Genomic DNA, 16,388 nt, shown 5'->3' with positions numbered 1-16,388 from the left:
AACTGCATAAGAATGGCAGAAGGAGAAAACCGGGTTTTATCAGCAAGTTGGAATCTCTATCACAGCCAAAGAAAAGGAATTTTATCAAGATATCAGGAGCAATAATGTGGGAATCTTTACAAATGCGTTTTTTTTCTTCCTTTTTTGGTTACTTCACTTTTTCTGCATAAATATCTCAAAAAATAGAAATCGATTGGAAAAGCAGATACGCTATTTGTGTATATATGAAATGTGCTATTAACAATGGTACTGTACTTTTGGGGAAACAAGGTTTGCCTCAGATTTGGAGGGTGTTTGGTTTTTTTTTAATGCTTTCCTGCTCCGGGATATCCCAGCTATATAACAAAGCTGATGTGAATAGTCTGCCCTGTTTGCTTACTGTTTCTGGTGTTCTGTCCTGGGAGTAGATTTTCCAAAAGAGGGAATGCATCGTAAACTTTCACAAATTTAACTTAACAGGTCTATACTGAACTTCCTTTTTGTATCAGATTTTAAAAAAATCCTTGCACATCTATTCCGTATACCTAGATACAGGAAGATGGGGGTCTTCTAATCTCTTGCAGATACCCCAGGGCTTTAATTGTAGTGTATCTGAAGTAAAAGTATCCAGAGTAAGTCTAGTGATTGTTGCACCTTTGAGTTACCTTTGGGATGTCCAGTGTAAGCTTTTGCGCTCTACAGGGACAGCCTTATCTTGGACCAGTCAGCAGGGGAAATCAGATTTGCTACATATACATGCTGGTAATATGAGGATTTATTGATCACATTTTTAAGCTGCCCAACTCCCTCACTAATATTAAGGTGCTAACAATCCTTCAAAAAACAACCACCACCACCACTTGGGCATTTCTTCTCAGTTCCTCAAAGATAATGCCCTGGGTTGAATATTGACTGATTCCTAGTATGATTTCATTGCTTATTTGTACCCTATGACTATCATTAAGTGTTGCACCTAATGATTCTTGACAAATTTATCTTTTTTATGTACACTGAGAGCATTTGCACCAAGACAAATTCCTTGTGTGTCCAATCACACTTGGCCAATAAAGAATTCTATTCTTATTGTACCCCATGACTCTTATTAAGTGTTGTGTCTTATGATTCTTGATGAGTGTTTATCTTTTCTTTTATGAACACTGAGAGCATTTGCACCAAAACAAATTCCTTGTGTTCCCAATGACACTTGGCCAAGAAAGAATTCTATTCTTATTGTACCCCATGACTCTTATTAAGTGTTGTGTCTTATGATTCTTGATGAGTGTATCTTTTCTTTTATGAACACAGAGAGCATTTGCACCAAAACAAATTCCTTGTGTGTCCAATGACACTTGGCCAAGAAAGCATTCTATTCTATTCTGGCTTGGAATAATAGAACGAAATGGGGCTGTTTTGGGTAGGTGGGGCATTGCTCCCCTCTGTCTTCAGCCTCTTTCCTGACAAGCTGCTGTTTCACCCCCCTGGCTTTTGCTCCCCTTTCCATTTTTTTGGGGGGGAGGGGGAGGAAGCATTAAGACCTCCCCACGAGCTGAAGGCCGCTGAGGCCTCGAAACCAGGCACGTATCTTTTCCTTCCCTCTCTTCCGCCCTGGAGCAAAATGGCGGCTCCCGCGTCGCTTGCCTCTTCTCCCTCCGACCGGTGAGAGAGAGAGAGAGAGAGGGCCGTCGCCGGTGACGTCATCCCCAAGCGCACCCTCTCACCACCTCCTCGGGGGGGAGGGGGAGGGGAACAGGATGCTGAGCCGCCTGCAGGAGCTCCGCAAGGAGGAGGAGACGCTGCTGCGGGTCAAGGAGGCGCTGCACGACCAGCTCACCCGCCTCAAGGTGCGCAGGGAGCGAGCGGGGCCAGCCCCCCTCCCCTCCCGGGGGAGGGGGGGTAGCCCGGAACTGCGCACGTGTGGACGCCCGCACGTGTGTCGCACCCCGCTGGCACAGCCTCTGTCTAGGGAGGAGATTTGCCTCAAGGGAGCCCCCAATGGTGTCCCCCCCTCCCCACTATTGTCCCAAAGGTGCTTTTTTTCCAAGAGGCAACTGGACTGTCTGGATTTTTTCCCCCACTTTGAAGAGGTTTCCCTCCTCATCCCAGAAGCTTCTTCAACTCTGACTTCCGTTCCCCAGAGTTGAAGAAGCTTCTTGGATGAGAAACGAAACGTCTTCAAAGAAAACAACAACAACAACAACCAGAAAGTCCAGTTGCCTCTTGGAAAAAAAGAAAAAGAAGCACCTTTGAGACAACCATGACCTGGAGGACTGGGAATTTCCATAGATTTCCCCCCCCCCGAAATGTCTATAGGTCTGTAAGAACCAAGGCAGAGGATAATGGGTATGATAGTCCCAACAGAATTGGAAGACTGCAAGCGCAGAGACCAGCAGGGGCTTTTTCAGCCACACACACACACACACACATACAAGGCGATTGCAGGCAGGGTTGTAACTCAACTTCCCCCAAAAGATTCTTCTGAATGGCCTACCTCTCCCCCTGACCCCCCCAAGACCATTTTTTGCCTGGGGATGATGGGTGTTTTCATCCAAAAGCTATAGGAAATCGGATGGAGGAGTAACAAAGCCTATGTCCCTTGCCCCAATGCTTTGTTAAAGGCCAGTGTGTCTCAAATGATGATACAAGGTCCCATGGGGATCCTCGAAATCAAGGCCATATTAATTCAATATTAAAAATCCTGTGAAACATTCTTGACAATTGGCAGTGAATGTATCAATTTAAAATGTTAATATGGTAAATATGGATAAATATAAGCCATGCTTACAAAAGCTTATTTATGGTCCTCTGTAATTTTTAAAAGTGGGGAGGGGTCCTCAGAGATGAAAGCTTAAGAACAACTTGCTTCCAGAAGTTGCAAATGCTCCAACATTGGAAGATTTTAAGAAGAGATTGGACAGCCATTTGTCTGAAGTGGTGTAGGGTTTCCTGCCTAGGCAGGGGGTTGGACTAGAAGACCTCCAAGGTCCCTTCCAACTCTGTTATTCTAAATTTGTGGTCCAGGCCAAAGGAGCCATCCAAGCTGCTCCTTCAACCCCCACACCTGCATGTCAGTTTATGGGATGGGCCCTTGTTTGGTGGGTGTTTGGCTTTGGGTTGTGCTATTGTTGTTTATCATTTCAATGGGTGTGGTTGTCCATCTCAAGGATATGCAGGGAATTGTTATTTTTAATCCATGTAAGGATTGAGGATTTCTAGAGGAATGAGGACAGAAAATGCATCAAGCTATAATTTTAGAGTTGTAATTGCAGGAATGTTCCAATCTCGGATGGCAAACCTCAGATAAAGAATGTTTCCAAGCAAATACAACTCAGGCAAACAAAGCCACTAATCTAAAGGAGGATTAGAGAGAGGAAGTAAACATATGTTAGACTTTAACTAGAGATAATTAATTGTATTAATTACTGTGCTAAACAGTAACGAAAGTTAAGCAGTAACCAAAGTTAACCAATGATGGAGGATAATTAAAAATGTGTATAAATGCAAGACTAGATTCCAATAAAGTCATCATGATTCAGTTGTTCATGATCAAACAACTCGACTGCCTCGTCATTACAACATATAATGATATTTTTTAAAAAAGTTTTGATAAAAGAGGGAAGGATTGTCCTAGCTTGTAAGGAGACAATGGTTGGGGGCTCCAGGCAGATGGTTCCAAAGGGGGACATTTCAAAAACGAAAGGCCCCTTTTGGGCCCCCTTTGCACCCATCAGTCTCCCTTCAATTTGTGGAGTTGCTTAGAAAATTTCTAAGGATGGCGAGAATAACTTGGGCTGGCTTTCCCTGCATGGCGTCCCGCGAGATATTCAGTTCTTAGTTTATCTCCAGGCAAACAAAAAAAACAAAAATCCATAAAAACAGATAATGTCTAAAACAGTTGGACTGCCCGGACTCAAATGATCTAACAATAACTCAGTTCAAAGAACGTACACACACAAAAAACCCTCCCCAAAATACAGCAGGGACCTAAGCCAGGTTTTAAGAACTGTCAGGAAATCGAGGAAGACCGCTCTGTGTGTGTGCGTGTCCTTTTCTCTGAAGAGATGCTGTTCCAGAGGCTGGGGTTTCCCCAAAGAAGTAAGTGTGGTTGTTTTTCCCCAGTGAGACTGGTCTATCAGGGCAACCTGGCCTACCAATTATGGGTTGGAGCATACTACTTCAGCTTTCGCCTTTCAGCCCCAATCCAGGAGCCTTCACAGGCAGTCGCTTTTGCCACAAACTCTTTTTGTGTTGAATTTATATTTACTGGTATAGCCGACAAAGCAAGGCATGGCTTAGAAATGAATCCATCTACCTAATAGGCAGGTAGCCTGGGTTAGAATCCCAAAAGGGTATAGCTAGCTGATGAGAGCTAAATAGCTTGAAATAGATCTATGCTAGTCTCGATTTCTTGGTCGGTAAATATAAATTCAACACAAAAATAGTTTGTCCCTAGAGATCTTCTAGTTAATACAGGTCGTCCTCGACTTATGACCGCAACTGGAAAACACAAAATTTCTATTGCTTAGTCCCATTTTATCACCTTTCTTGCCCTAGTTGCTAAGTGAATCGGTACAGTTCTTAAATTAGTGACATGATTGTTAAGTAAATCTGGCTTCCCCCATGGACTTCGCCAGTCGGAACGTCGTAAAAAAAGGATCGCGTGACCCCGGGACCGTCATAAACATGAGTCAGTTGCCAAGCATCTGTTTTTTTTTTAATCGTATGACCATGGGAATGTTGCAATGATGGCAGGTATGGTCGTAAGTCACTTTTTTCCCCCACTGCCATTGTAACTTTGAGCAGTCACTAAATGAACTGTTGTAAGTTGAGGACTACACGTATTTCTCAACCTTACAAACTTTAGATCCCGGGACTAGAGGCAAGATGTGGCTAAACTGAAAATGGGAGGAAGCAAAAGGCAGGGTAAAGGCACAACAAGAAAGACAATATATATATATATATTAGAGATATAGATATAGATAGATAGGTAGACAGATATACAGATATGTATAAATTATATATATATATATATATATGTATGTGTGTGTGTGTGTATCTTTGGTTATTCAGGTTTTCTCCCACGTAAAATTGGAAGTATTTTGGCGATGTTTCGACGAAATCTCATTTGTCATCTTCAGGCTTGTGTCTTTGGCTTTGTGCTTCTTGGAGTAAAGCCGAAGACAGAAGCCTGAAGATGACGAATGAGATTTCGTCAACGTCGGCAAATACTCCACGGAGAAAAACAAAGATCCTACAAATACCAAAAACCTCAGAAAACAAATTATATATATATATATATATATATATATATATATATATATATATATATATATATATATATATATATATATATATATATATATATATATGTATATATGTATATATATATATTATATGTATATGATCTTTGGTTATTGGTTCTCGAGTATCTGGCGTTGGCGACACTCGCCATCTTCACTTGCTGGCTAGTGCCAGTGCAAGCAGCTTGCACTGGCACTAACAAATACCCGGGACCTGGCGTAAACGGGCACCTCAGAAACCTCAGAAAATAAGTATGTGTGTGTGTGTGTGTGTGTGTGTGTGTGTATATATATATATATATATATATATATATATATATATATATATATATATATATATATATATATATATATATATTTGTTTTCTTAAGTTTTCGCGGGTACTTACATGTATGGCATTTAGCTTTGTTCGGGTATTTTCCCACGTCATAGTAGTTGTGCTTTTAAAGTTGTATCGACGTTTCGGCAGAATCTCATCTGCCATCATCAGGCTCCTCATATATATATATGAGATAGAGACATAGAGACATAGAGAGATAGAGATGTATATGTATATATGTATCTGAAAAGGTATATCTTCTGAATTTTGGCTGCCCTAGATCAGAGATCTCTAAACTTGGCAACTTGAAGACTCGTGGACTTCAACTCCCAGACTTCTCCAGCCAGATGGAGAATTTGGGGATCCCTTCCCTAGATGAAGATAGCTCTCCTCCGACAGTGGCTTGAGACTTTTAACATCCTGTTTCTTCTCCCCATGGCACTTCGGGCCATAAAAGGGCTTAACCAGCCACCCTCCAGGCCTGGTGTCTGCCCTGTTGATTTGAATACCACAGGGGCTTGTGAGTCCTGGGCCAGCTGTTGGCAAAGGTGCTAAGACCCTGGTATGAATGAGGAAGGAAGGCCCAGCCAAACGCACAAAGGCTAGCTTTATAAATAGAGATTTAGGAATGTGCTTTCCGGAGGGGGATTAGCATTGTAAGCCTGGTTGTTCAGCTCCACTTCCTCTGCTGCAGATCTACTTACAATTGTTTGGATACCTAAATACTTAGATACCTAGAGCTTAAAAGAAGGCCAGTTTCTAGTCCTCCTGAGGTGGCTAGTCTTTGAAATGTGGGAGCGGTGCAAGTCTCCCCTTTGTCCTGGGGTCTCCTTGAGGCTTGATATTCCATCAAAAGAGAGTGTTTCTATCACAAAATATCAGGGGCTTTTCTTTCTTTTTTCTTTTGGTAATTTCCAGAAATGCTTCCCATATAACTACAATCTAAATTCCAGGCTTCCCTTGACCAGAGTTGACTTTAAATGGGTCATATTCATTTCATCATACAGAATGGTTGCTGGGATACAATTAGAGGGGACCCCACACGTGTCACCTTAAAATCTAGGAACTGGTAGTTTATAAAAGACAGCTTCATTGAAGACCTACGGGTCACTCCTTGCCTTACAATCACCAGTTTAGCGATTTTCTTGACAATAGCGTTGAAAAAAATAAAATGCGAGTCCTTACGTTTAGGACCATTGCAGCATTCCCAGGCACGTGATCAAAATTTGGGGACTTAACATCTAGATGAACAGAGTTGATCTATCTTAACCACTGTGTGATCCACTTAACAAACGGCAGCAATTCCCGAAAGAGCTGGGGGGGTGGCATAGTCTGGTTAGAAGGCAGTACTGCAGGCCACTTCTGCTGCCTGCTGTCTGCCTGCAATTTGGCCTTTCAAATCCCACCAGGCTCCAGGTTGACTCAGCCATCCGTCCTTCCGAGGTGGGTAAAAGGAGGACCCAGGTTGTTGGGTCAATCGGCCGACTCAGTAAACCTCTTAGAGAGGGCTGGAAAGCACTGTGAAATGGTATATAAGTCTAACTGCTATTGCTCTACCCTTTCCCTCCCTCCCTCTCCCTCCCTCCCTCTCCTCCTTCCTTCCTTCCTTTCCTTCCTTCCTTCCTTCCTTCCTTCCTTCCTTCCTTCCTTCCTTCCTTCCTTCCTTCCTTCCTTCCTTCCTTCCTTCCTTCCTTCCTTTCCTTCCTTCCTTTCCTTCCTTCCTTCCTTCCTTCCTTCCTTCCTTCCTTCCTTCCCCTTCCCTTTCTTCTGTGGTGACACAGTGGTTAGAATGCAGTATTGCAGGCTGATTCTGCCCACTGCCGGGAGTTCGATTGTGACTGGCTCAAGGTTGGCTCAGCCTTCCCACCTTCTGAGGTGGGTAAAATGAGGACCCAGATTGTTGGGCGCAAGAGGCTGACTCTGTAAACCGCTTTGAGAGGGCTGTAAAGCTCTGTGAAGCGGTATAGAAGTCCAAGTGCTAAATAACAGTAGCAAAATGGTGGTCAGATCAGGTGCTACTCATGTAGAAGCGGAAGTTCTGGTCCTAAATCGAAGACTGCCTGTATTGCAAGAGGGGAATTGCCATTTTTCCCTCCTGGGAGATCAACTGTGCCATAGTGAACCCTGGATTCATTTTAAAATCATAGCACTAGGATGCACAGCCCTTGGCTGGCCAGGTTATATTTTCACACTCTAAGGCAGGGGTCTCCAACCTTGGCCACTTTAAACCTGGAGGACCTTCAACTCCCAGAATTCCCCAGCCAGCTTTGCTGTGGAGTTGTTGGGAGTTGAAGTCCGCAAGTCTTAAAGTGGCCAAGGTTGGAGACCCCTGCTCTAAGCCAGATGATTTCACTAAAGGAGGATTGACGGTGCCAAGGACGTTGCTTAACGCCTCTTTCAAGGCTGACCATGACTTTCTGCTTCCAGGTGGAAGAGTTGGCTCTTCGGTCCATGATCAACGCCCGAGAAGGGACGATGTTCACGCCCTCGGCTGCTGTCACGGAGGAGCACGTAAACGTAAGGCTCTTTCCCTCCGCTGTAGTCGCTCTCTTGTTTAGAGGCCACAAAGAAGGAGTCCTCTTTACGAGAAGAAAGAAAAGGCTCCTGGGGCTCATGATCTACAGCCCCCCTGGTTGTAAGTTGTAACTGGTCCCTCATTTACCAGAATGCCAACTGAGGGAAGATTCTCCCCACGCTCTCCTCTGTTTCTGTCCAAGCAGGTGAACAATATTTCCAAGCCAAGAAACTCACTTTTTTTTTTAAAAAAACCCACCCATGGAAGATAGCAATAGCACTTAAGACTTATATACCGCTTTACATTTCTTTTCCAGCCCCCTCTAAGCAGTTGACAGAGTCAGCCTCTTGCCCCCAACAATTCTGGGTCCTCATTTGACCCACCTCGGAAGGACGGAAGGCTGAGTTTAACCTTGAGCCTGGCGGGATTCGAGCGGCCAAATTGCAGGCAGCCGGCAGTCAGCAGAAGTAGCCTGCAGTACCGCACTCCAACCTCTGCACCACCGTGGCTCGAGAGATCCCAAAGATGCTTATATTCTAAAGGCAGCTGGACTTTCTTTGTTTTTTTCTTGAAGACATGTCGCTTCTCATCCAGCTGGGCTTTCTTCCTGAGAGTTCGTGGAGGCCACTTGGAGGTTTATCTGTCCCCTCGGGGTCACCTGAATAGTGCAAATGGGTGTGTAACTTTCTTGGAACTGCGGAAAGGACTGTGTTTGTAAACAGGAGACAGATGATGTCGCATCCCTCCCTCTCTGTTGAGGGAGGGCTGTCCAGTCTTAATGTAGTTGGGCTCTTTCACCCCCTCTTTCAAACTTCCATTCTCCACCATTCCGTCAGAACTGAAGAAGCTTCTTGGATGAGAAGCGAAACCTCTTCAAGGAAAAACAAAGTCAGTCCAGTTGCCCTTAGAAAAAAGCGCCTTTGGGACAACCATGACCTGGATGATGGAGAATCTCCATAACCATGGATGGATGATATGCTGGAGGCAGGCATGACGGCATGATTTTACAGACCTTCTGTTTCCTGGGGAGGAAAACGCATCAACCACATAGGCAAGAGGACTTTGGAAACGTTTCCCTGACAGATCCTTACACCTTCTGGCCAGTGGTGGGTTTCCAATTTTTTTGACCACAGGTTCTGTGAGCGTGGCTTGGCGGGCAGGCTTTGCACACGTGTTCCACAGGCGTGCATGTGCCAAACGCAAGCGTTGCGTGTGCCCAGAGGGTTTGCTACCGCAATCCTACACTCTTCCCAGTGTCTTCAACAGCTGACCCGTGGCAATTGAAATGTGCCGCGCGAAGCAGCCGAGGTCGAAAAGCAGGAAATAAAGGTCAGCATAGAGCCGGGGCCGGCGGGTGGGCCCAGCAGCTGATCGTCGGAGCAAACCGGTTCACTCGCAGATGATCCTCGGAGCTACTGGTTTGGCTGAACCGGGACAAACCGGTGGAATCCCACCACCACTGCTTCTGGCCCAGGGAATCTTTAAATCGGGGCGCATAATTCGATTCACTGAGTTTCAGGAAGACGATATTAGAAAGACCCGTTTCACCCTTTTTACATTTTTGTTTGGGGACGAGCATTCTTTAATAATGTAAGTCACATCTTGGTGTGCTGATCCATGCATGAATTTATAACGTATGCATGGGTGTCTGCAGTGGTGGTAGGCTACCGGTTTGGACCGGTTTGGTCGAACCGGTCGTAAAAAAAGAGCAAGCGATCAGCTGGGAGGAAAACAAAAATCGTAGGATTAGCTCTCCCACCTCTGTGCTTTTCTTTATTCTCTCGTCTGATTGATGCTCCAGGCCTCAGCTGGTGTGGGGAAAGCTGCACGCTGGCGTTAGGCAAAGCACGCCCACTAAACCGGTTGTGAAACAATTTGAATCCCACCATTGTGTGTGTGTTTGTGTGTGTGTGTGAGAGAGAGAGACTGTTTTACAATGGTTTTGCTGAAAACCAGCAGTTTCTTCCCATTTTTGGACAAAACTGCCATAGTGAACACTGCCTTCCTTTTTTAAACCACAGTGCTCGTTTTACAACGTTTACCAATTGCTGTGAAAACGGTCGTAAAATCAGGTCATACGACCAAACCCGTTTTACAACCGTGACGACACACAACCAGTAATTGTTAGGCTCCATTACGGTCCTATGTCAAGGACTAACTCTTGTGTATCCACCAAGCTGCTATGGTTTGCCAGCAGCAGGTACGGACGGCTGAGGTCTCGGAGAGCGAGGACTCCGATGAGGGGCCTGCGTGTGAGGCAGGGATGGGGCCAGGACCATCAGGGAGTGGAAGGCGGCCTTTGGAGATTGTGGAGGCTGGCAGCAATGAGGAAGAGGCCCCCGAGGAGCCTGTGCCCAGTGTGCGCACGCACAGGACTGCTCGAAGGAAAGAACAGCTGCAGCAGCACGGGCGACTCGGGAGTAAGTCTGCAAGGCGATGGCCCCTCCCTGAGAAGATAAAAGCCAGCTGAGAAACTGCAGTTCTTTGCAGAAGGCAAAGAAGTTTGATACTAGAGCCTGGTGGACATCAGAATATCTGAGTTGGTGTTTAGAGACTCTTTGATTTATTGTTTAGTAATTTTATCTGGTGTTCTTGGCAGCCTTGCAAAAACTTGGCAAGGCTCTTGAATAGAATAGAATAAAATACTTTATATCAGGGGTGTCCAACCTTGGCAACTTTAAGCCTGGAGGACTTCAACTCCCAGAATTCCCCAGCCAGCTGGCTGGGGAATTCTGGGAGTTGAAGTCCTCCAGGCTTAAAGTTGCCAAGGTTGGACACCCCTGCTTTATATAATAGAATACTTATCGGAGTTAATTAGTTGGAAGCCGCCTTTTACCTGTGAAGAAACAGGATTCGTAAATGAAACAGTAAAAGGTTGTGCTGGTACCTTTGTCTTGTGTTTACTCTTGTGGAACCAGGTTTGGGTCAGAACACAAGCTCAGCATTTCCTTACCTGCTGCAAATGGCATTCGGGGTGTTTCTTCCCCCGACTTAATATTTCTTGGCAGGAAGTGACCCGTTTTCTTCTTTCTTTGCACAGATGGACAATGAACTGGCCATTAATCAGACTAAGCTGCAGTTACAAGTACGTGGCGATGGTGAGGAAGAGGAGGAGGAAGAAGAAGAATCGGATTCCTAGTGCACCCGTGTTGCTATCAGGCCAGGGCTCCGAAGCTTTCCCTGGCTTGGAGGAAACTTTGTGTGGTGCTCCAGAGACCCAAAAACCCCAACCAGAAAAGGCCGCTGAGCATCTCACAAAAATGTCTGAAGGCGGTAATAAATTACGGGGCGGGTTGGAAAACTGGCAGCATTGAAGCCTAATTATGTAGCACGAGTCATTTTCTAGAGCAGGGGCAACTTCCAACCTTGGCAACTTTTAAGACTTGTGGACTTCAAAGCTTGGCTGAGGAACTCTGGGAGTCGAAGTCCGCAAGTCTTAAAAGTTGCCAAGGTTGGAAGTTGCCCCTGCTCTAGAGCAGACCTACGTTTCAAAACAAGTAGCAGTTCAGGAAACGAAACTTTTGAAGCAATAATCTGTCCACAAAACATCATCTCCTGCCCGGTTGTAAACAAAAAAAAAAAAAAAAAAGGAAAAGCTGGGAAGCTGCCTGTTCTGTGCCAGTTGGGTTTTCCTGAACCTCCTATGGATAAATTGCACAAAAGAAGTGGAAAAATATGGGATTTTTCCCCCCCTGTATGGCTGTATATGACTCCTTTATTCTGGTTCGTTTGGGCCCATTTTATGAAACTTGTGTGGAATAAAAAAATATGTTTTGTTTACTCTGGGTAATATTAAAGATACTTTCCTAGCGGGCAGTTGGCACGTCAGTCCTTCCAACGGATGTCAAAATGACTCTGTTTGCTTTGCATCGCTCGGGATAGATTTGTGTCTTCAGAATTACAAATCACCCCAAAATAGGAAGTTGTTTTTTGGGGGGGGGGGGGCAAGAAGCATACATTCCCCCGCCCCGCCCCGAGTTTGACTCTTAAGATACTGCAGTGAATTGGTAGCTCTTTGGGAGGTGGCATAGCATATATGGGCACTGATTTTCAGGAAGGAGCAAACCAGCTGCAGCACATCTGGAATGGGGCAAGTTGCAAAGGCAGGCACACAAGAGCAAGTGTGGGCAACTGTGGTTGTCAGGATTCCAGCAATCACCCTAACGATCCTTGAACCAAACTTCAAAGAACTTCTAAGTACTCATTAGAGGCAACATACTGGCACTGCCCTGTATGAAGCCAACACTGGCATACCTCATTCACAGTCCCCTGTGACCCTGTTTCCCCCCTGGGTGTGTCATAAATCAGATTCTCCAACTGAACCAATTCACGGGCTGGGTGTCATCAATCACGTTCTTCAATTAAATATATTTGTGGGCAAAAGCTCTGGTATTTGAGTTACAATCTTTTAAAGGTAAGAGTTGGAATGTACTTCCGCTTCCACAAACTGCTGCAACTCCTCTTCCAGATTTCCTTCCTCTCCCACCCTGTTTTTTAATGGCAACTACTAAAACAGGCCTAGGAATGTTTTACGAGTTGACAACGGGTGACTTTACAACTTGAGGACTTCAACTCGCGGAAATTGAAGCTGGCTCAGGAATTTTGGGAGCTGAAGGCCCACAGGTTGTGAAGTTGCAATCGTGGCCCACCCCTGCACAAAAGAGAGTATATGTTAAGTCACTACTATCCTTTAAATTTCTGTGTGCTTCCTAGCCTTCCATACTCCCTTGGTTGAAAGTACAACTTCCAAGGTTTCCTACAGGTGACTTGGTACAACGTGTTGGGACCACGTGAAGTTACAACGGACCTCTAAAAAGGTTCCTGCAAACCTGGTTCCAAAGTTCTGATTGCCAGCCCCTCCCTTGCAGTCTTGTGGCCACAGGTCAGCTGTTCAGTGACAGACCTGCCTTTAGGTCTGTTTGTGGTGTCCAGTGTGCGTTTTACAACACTTTTGGCCCAAATCCAGTACAGGTAGTCTGTCCTCTGGTTACGACCACAGTTGAGCCCAAAGTTTATGTTGCTAAGTTAAAAGCTTTGTTAAGTGAGTTTTGCCCCATGTCACCACCATTGTTGCCACTGTCGTTCAGTGAATCCTTGCATTTGTTAAATTAGTCACACGGTTGTTAAGTGAATCTGGCTTCCCCATTGACTTTGCTTGGCAGAAGGTTGCAAAAAAAAAAAAAAAAGTCATCACATGACCCCAGAACACTACGACCGTCATAATATGAACAGGAGCCAGTTGCCAAGTGCCTGAATTTTGATCAGGGGGAGCATGGGGAGGCTGCAACCGTCATATAAGTCTGAAAAGTGGTCATAAGTCACTTTTTCCAGTGTCGTTGTGACTTCGAACCATCGCTAAATGAACTGTTGTAAGTTGAGGACTACCTGTGGGTACAACACTCTGATTGGGGCCTGGATTGCAGGGGGGGAAGAGCTATGCTTTATGGCAGAGATCTCCAACCTTGGCAGCTTTATAAGACTTGTGGGGTTCAACTCCCAGAATTCCTCAAATCTTAAAAAGTAGCTAAAGTTGGGGAGCCCTGCTTTGCTGGCTGAGGAATTCTGGGAGTTGAAGTCCACAAGTCTTAAACTTGGCAAGGTTGAAGACCCTTGCTTTATGGTAATCATCCATCAGGTGCTATACTGTAGTGCAGGGGTGTCCAACCTTGGCAACTTTAAGACTTGTGGACTTCAACTCCCAGAATTCCTCAGCCAGCAAAGCTTAAAGTCTTAAAGTTGCCAAGGTTGGACACCCCTGCAGTGTAATGTCTTAATACCTCATGCGGTACAGTTCACAATTGTCCTCCATCTGGAGAAGAGAGATCTCTGGAAGATGGGCTATGGAGTGTTTGTAGATCACGCCTGGGAGATCAGAGGCAGAGTTAAATCTAGAAGTTACTTCCTCTCCCCCAACCCAAAATGCCACGGAAAAAAAATCAACCCCAAGCGAGCTAACGGCCCGTGTTTTAAAAACCCCATAAAACTCTCCCAAAGTGATTTTGGTGACATTTATTAAATGTAGGATGCAGTTTGGCTCAACATCTGGAAAGAGTAAAATGATTAAAAAGAAGTTTCCAACACAACGGAGGCAGAGGTTTCATGACATCTAATAACCTCAGCCGTCCTTAGAAGGGAAATAAATCTTGGTGCCTTTAAAAGAAGAAAAGAGAAAAGAGAGAGAGAAAGAAATGCATCGATTCTGCCGGACAGTTTCCTATCACCCGTGCACAACGGATACCAAATTCATAGATGGAGGAGATGAGTGCCACTACGCCCGTCTTTCTCAACCTTGGGACCCTTGAAGATGGGTGGGCTTCGACTCCCAGAATAACTGGCTGGGGAATCCTGGGAGTTGAAGCCCACCCATCTTGAAGAGCTCAAGGTTGAAAAAACAGCACAGCCAAGCCAGCCCAAAATATCCAACAAGGCAAATAAATAAAAAGCATCGACAGGTGTGTTCATACTGACCCAGGAGGGGAGGCCAAATAATAATAATAATAATAATAATAACCCTTTACTCAGGCTGAAGCCCACCAATGGTTTTCCCCACCGGTTCAAGGACCCAGGGTTCTTCATGACTCCCACCTCAGCTTAGTGGCATCAAATCCATGTCCAAAAGCAACCCACCCGTCTCTAACTGTTCTGACCAGGACTGGGATAAGCAAAAGCTGAGGGAAAAAAAAAAGGGACCACCGAAGTTACACAAGGCTCACGGGACAAAAGTCTACCAAGGCTGAGAACAGCCAACCAGGTCTCTTGACGAGGTTCCCCAGTTAAGGAAAGGCATCCATCATTCACGTCAACTGTGCCGGTTTTGGCGGCGCGAAGCGTCACATTTGGTCGCCGAGAATCAAAACACAACAGCTGTTCGCACAAACCCGCGAAAGGGACTCGACCTGGAAAAGAATTTGGCACGACAAGCTTGAGAAGGCGCAGCACGGAAGCAGGGCGGCGGCGGCGGGAGGGGCAGCAGAATAACTTTTTTGAGTTGATGGGAAAAGAAGGGGGGGGGAAACGTGGCTCTAAACAGCGGGAGGTGGCTGGGAACACCAATGCGCCACATCATGCCATGCTCCCCGACCCCGGTGCGCATCGATGGGCGTCTGGAGTGAGCGGTTTCCGAGTCGGCCTCCCCCGTGGAATGGAAGTTGCATAGCAGCAGCAGCAGCAGCAGCAGCAGCCGGTGCAAGTCTTCGTACCGTGACCAGCGGAGCGGCTCAGAGTCCGCCGACGTGGGTTGGAGTGCTGGGCTGGTTGAGGCCGATGGTGGAGCACAGCCAGCCCGCAAAGTCCACCTCTTCCGCTTCCGCTCTTTTGATGAAAATGTGGACCTGGTAAGGAGAAAAGACAATAGCAATAGCACTTAGACTTATATACCGCTTTATAGTGCTTTCCAGCCCTCTCTAAGTGGTTTACAGAATCAGCCTCTTGCTGACTAAAATGGATGTGCCAGGTCCAGTTGTCTTCCTTCCTTCCCTCCATCCCTCCCTCCTTTCCCACCCCTCCCCTTTCCTTCCCCTTCCTTCCTTCCTTTCCCATCACACCCTTTCTTTCCTTCCTTCCTCTTATTAGCAATAGCAATAGCATTTAGACTTATATACCGCTTTATAGTGCTTTCCAGCCCTCTCTAAGTGGTTTACAGAGTCAGCTTCTTGCCCCCAACAATTTGGATCCTCATTTTACCGACCACGGAAGGATGGAAGGCTGAGTCAACCTTAAGCCCTGTCAGGATTAAACTGACAGAATTAGCCTGCAATGCTGCATTCGAATTGCACCACCATAGAAATAGAATAGAATAGAAAATAGAACAGAATAGTCAGCAACCCTAATTGGAAGTCGTGCATGTTGACTTTCTAAGTATTTAATGAAACCACTCTAGCATGTTGATGAAACCAGTAGATTCCAAGGGGAGGAATCTTGCAATATGCATCTTTCAAAAAAAAAAACCAGGAACAATTCACTCACCATAAGTTGTTTTAGATCTGCTCTCTCAGCCGGATTCTTGATCAAGCTGTCAAAAAGAAAAAGTTATATATTACAGTTGGGAGCCCAACACACCCACAAACACAATCATGGTTGAGGTATATGTTAAATTGGAGGTCTGCAGTTCTGGATTCCATGCAAAGGTTGAATGAATGGCAAGCCAAAATACGAAGCTTTAAATGCATGGTCCAGCTTTCATTACGGTCCCATACCAGAATAAAATTAAAATAAAACAAAACAGAAGAAGAAGACATAATCGTGTATTATAATTAGGGATGAGATCATTGGTGGGTGG

General features: G+C 45.4%; 2 protein-coding genes across 3 annotated transcripts in view; one reads left to right on the top strand and one right to left on the bottom strand.

Annotated features, from left to right (window-relative positions):
* The window catches only part of MAP2K1 (mitogen-activated protein kinase kinase 1), a 292,757-nt gene that overhangs the window by 239,619 nt on the left and 36,750 nt on the right, over positions 1-16,388 (bottom strand). Inside the window, exons 10-11 of one of the 2 annotated variants that reach the window (XR_015750823.1) lie at positions 16,076-16,121; positions 14,509-15,441 (exon numbers count right to left, since the gene is read on the bottom strand). Coding sequence is in view for 1 of the 2 variants with exons in the window: in XM_087972954.1 (XP_087829080.1) it covers positions 15,328-15,441; positions 16,076-16,121 (160 nt within the window). In the remaining variant the exon portion in view is untranslated. Of the gene's footprint in view, positions 1-14,104; positions 15,442-16,075; positions 16,122-16,388 lie in introns of those variants that run through there. The other variant, XM_087972954.1, reaches the window with a different exon arrangement.
* On the top strand, positions 1,666-11,890 carry SNAPC5 (small nuclear RNA activating complex polypeptide 5). Its single transcript, XM_026673122.2, has 3 exons — positions 1,666-1,820; positions 8,023-8,112; positions 11,151-11,890. The coding sequence occupies exons 1-3, from the start codon at positions 1,731-1,733 to the stop codon at positions 11,247-11,249; spliced, it is 279 nt and encodes a 92-aa protein (XP_026528907.2). The 5' UTR covers positions 1,666-1,730; the 3' UTR covers positions 11,250-11,890.

The sequence above is a fragment of the Notechis scutatus genome, chromosome 11 (genome assembly GCF_049901735.1).
Source record: "Notechis scutatus isolate UNSWTSFEM ecotype Mainland chromosome 11, rNotScu1.2, whole genome shotgun sequence".
Classification (NCBI taxonomy): Eukaryota; Metazoa; Chordata; class Lepidosauria; order Squamata; family Elapidae; genus Notechis; species Notechis scutatus.
The sequence above is the reverse complement of the archived record's forward strand: the minus strand, read 5'-3'. Positions and strand labels throughout refer to the sequence as shown.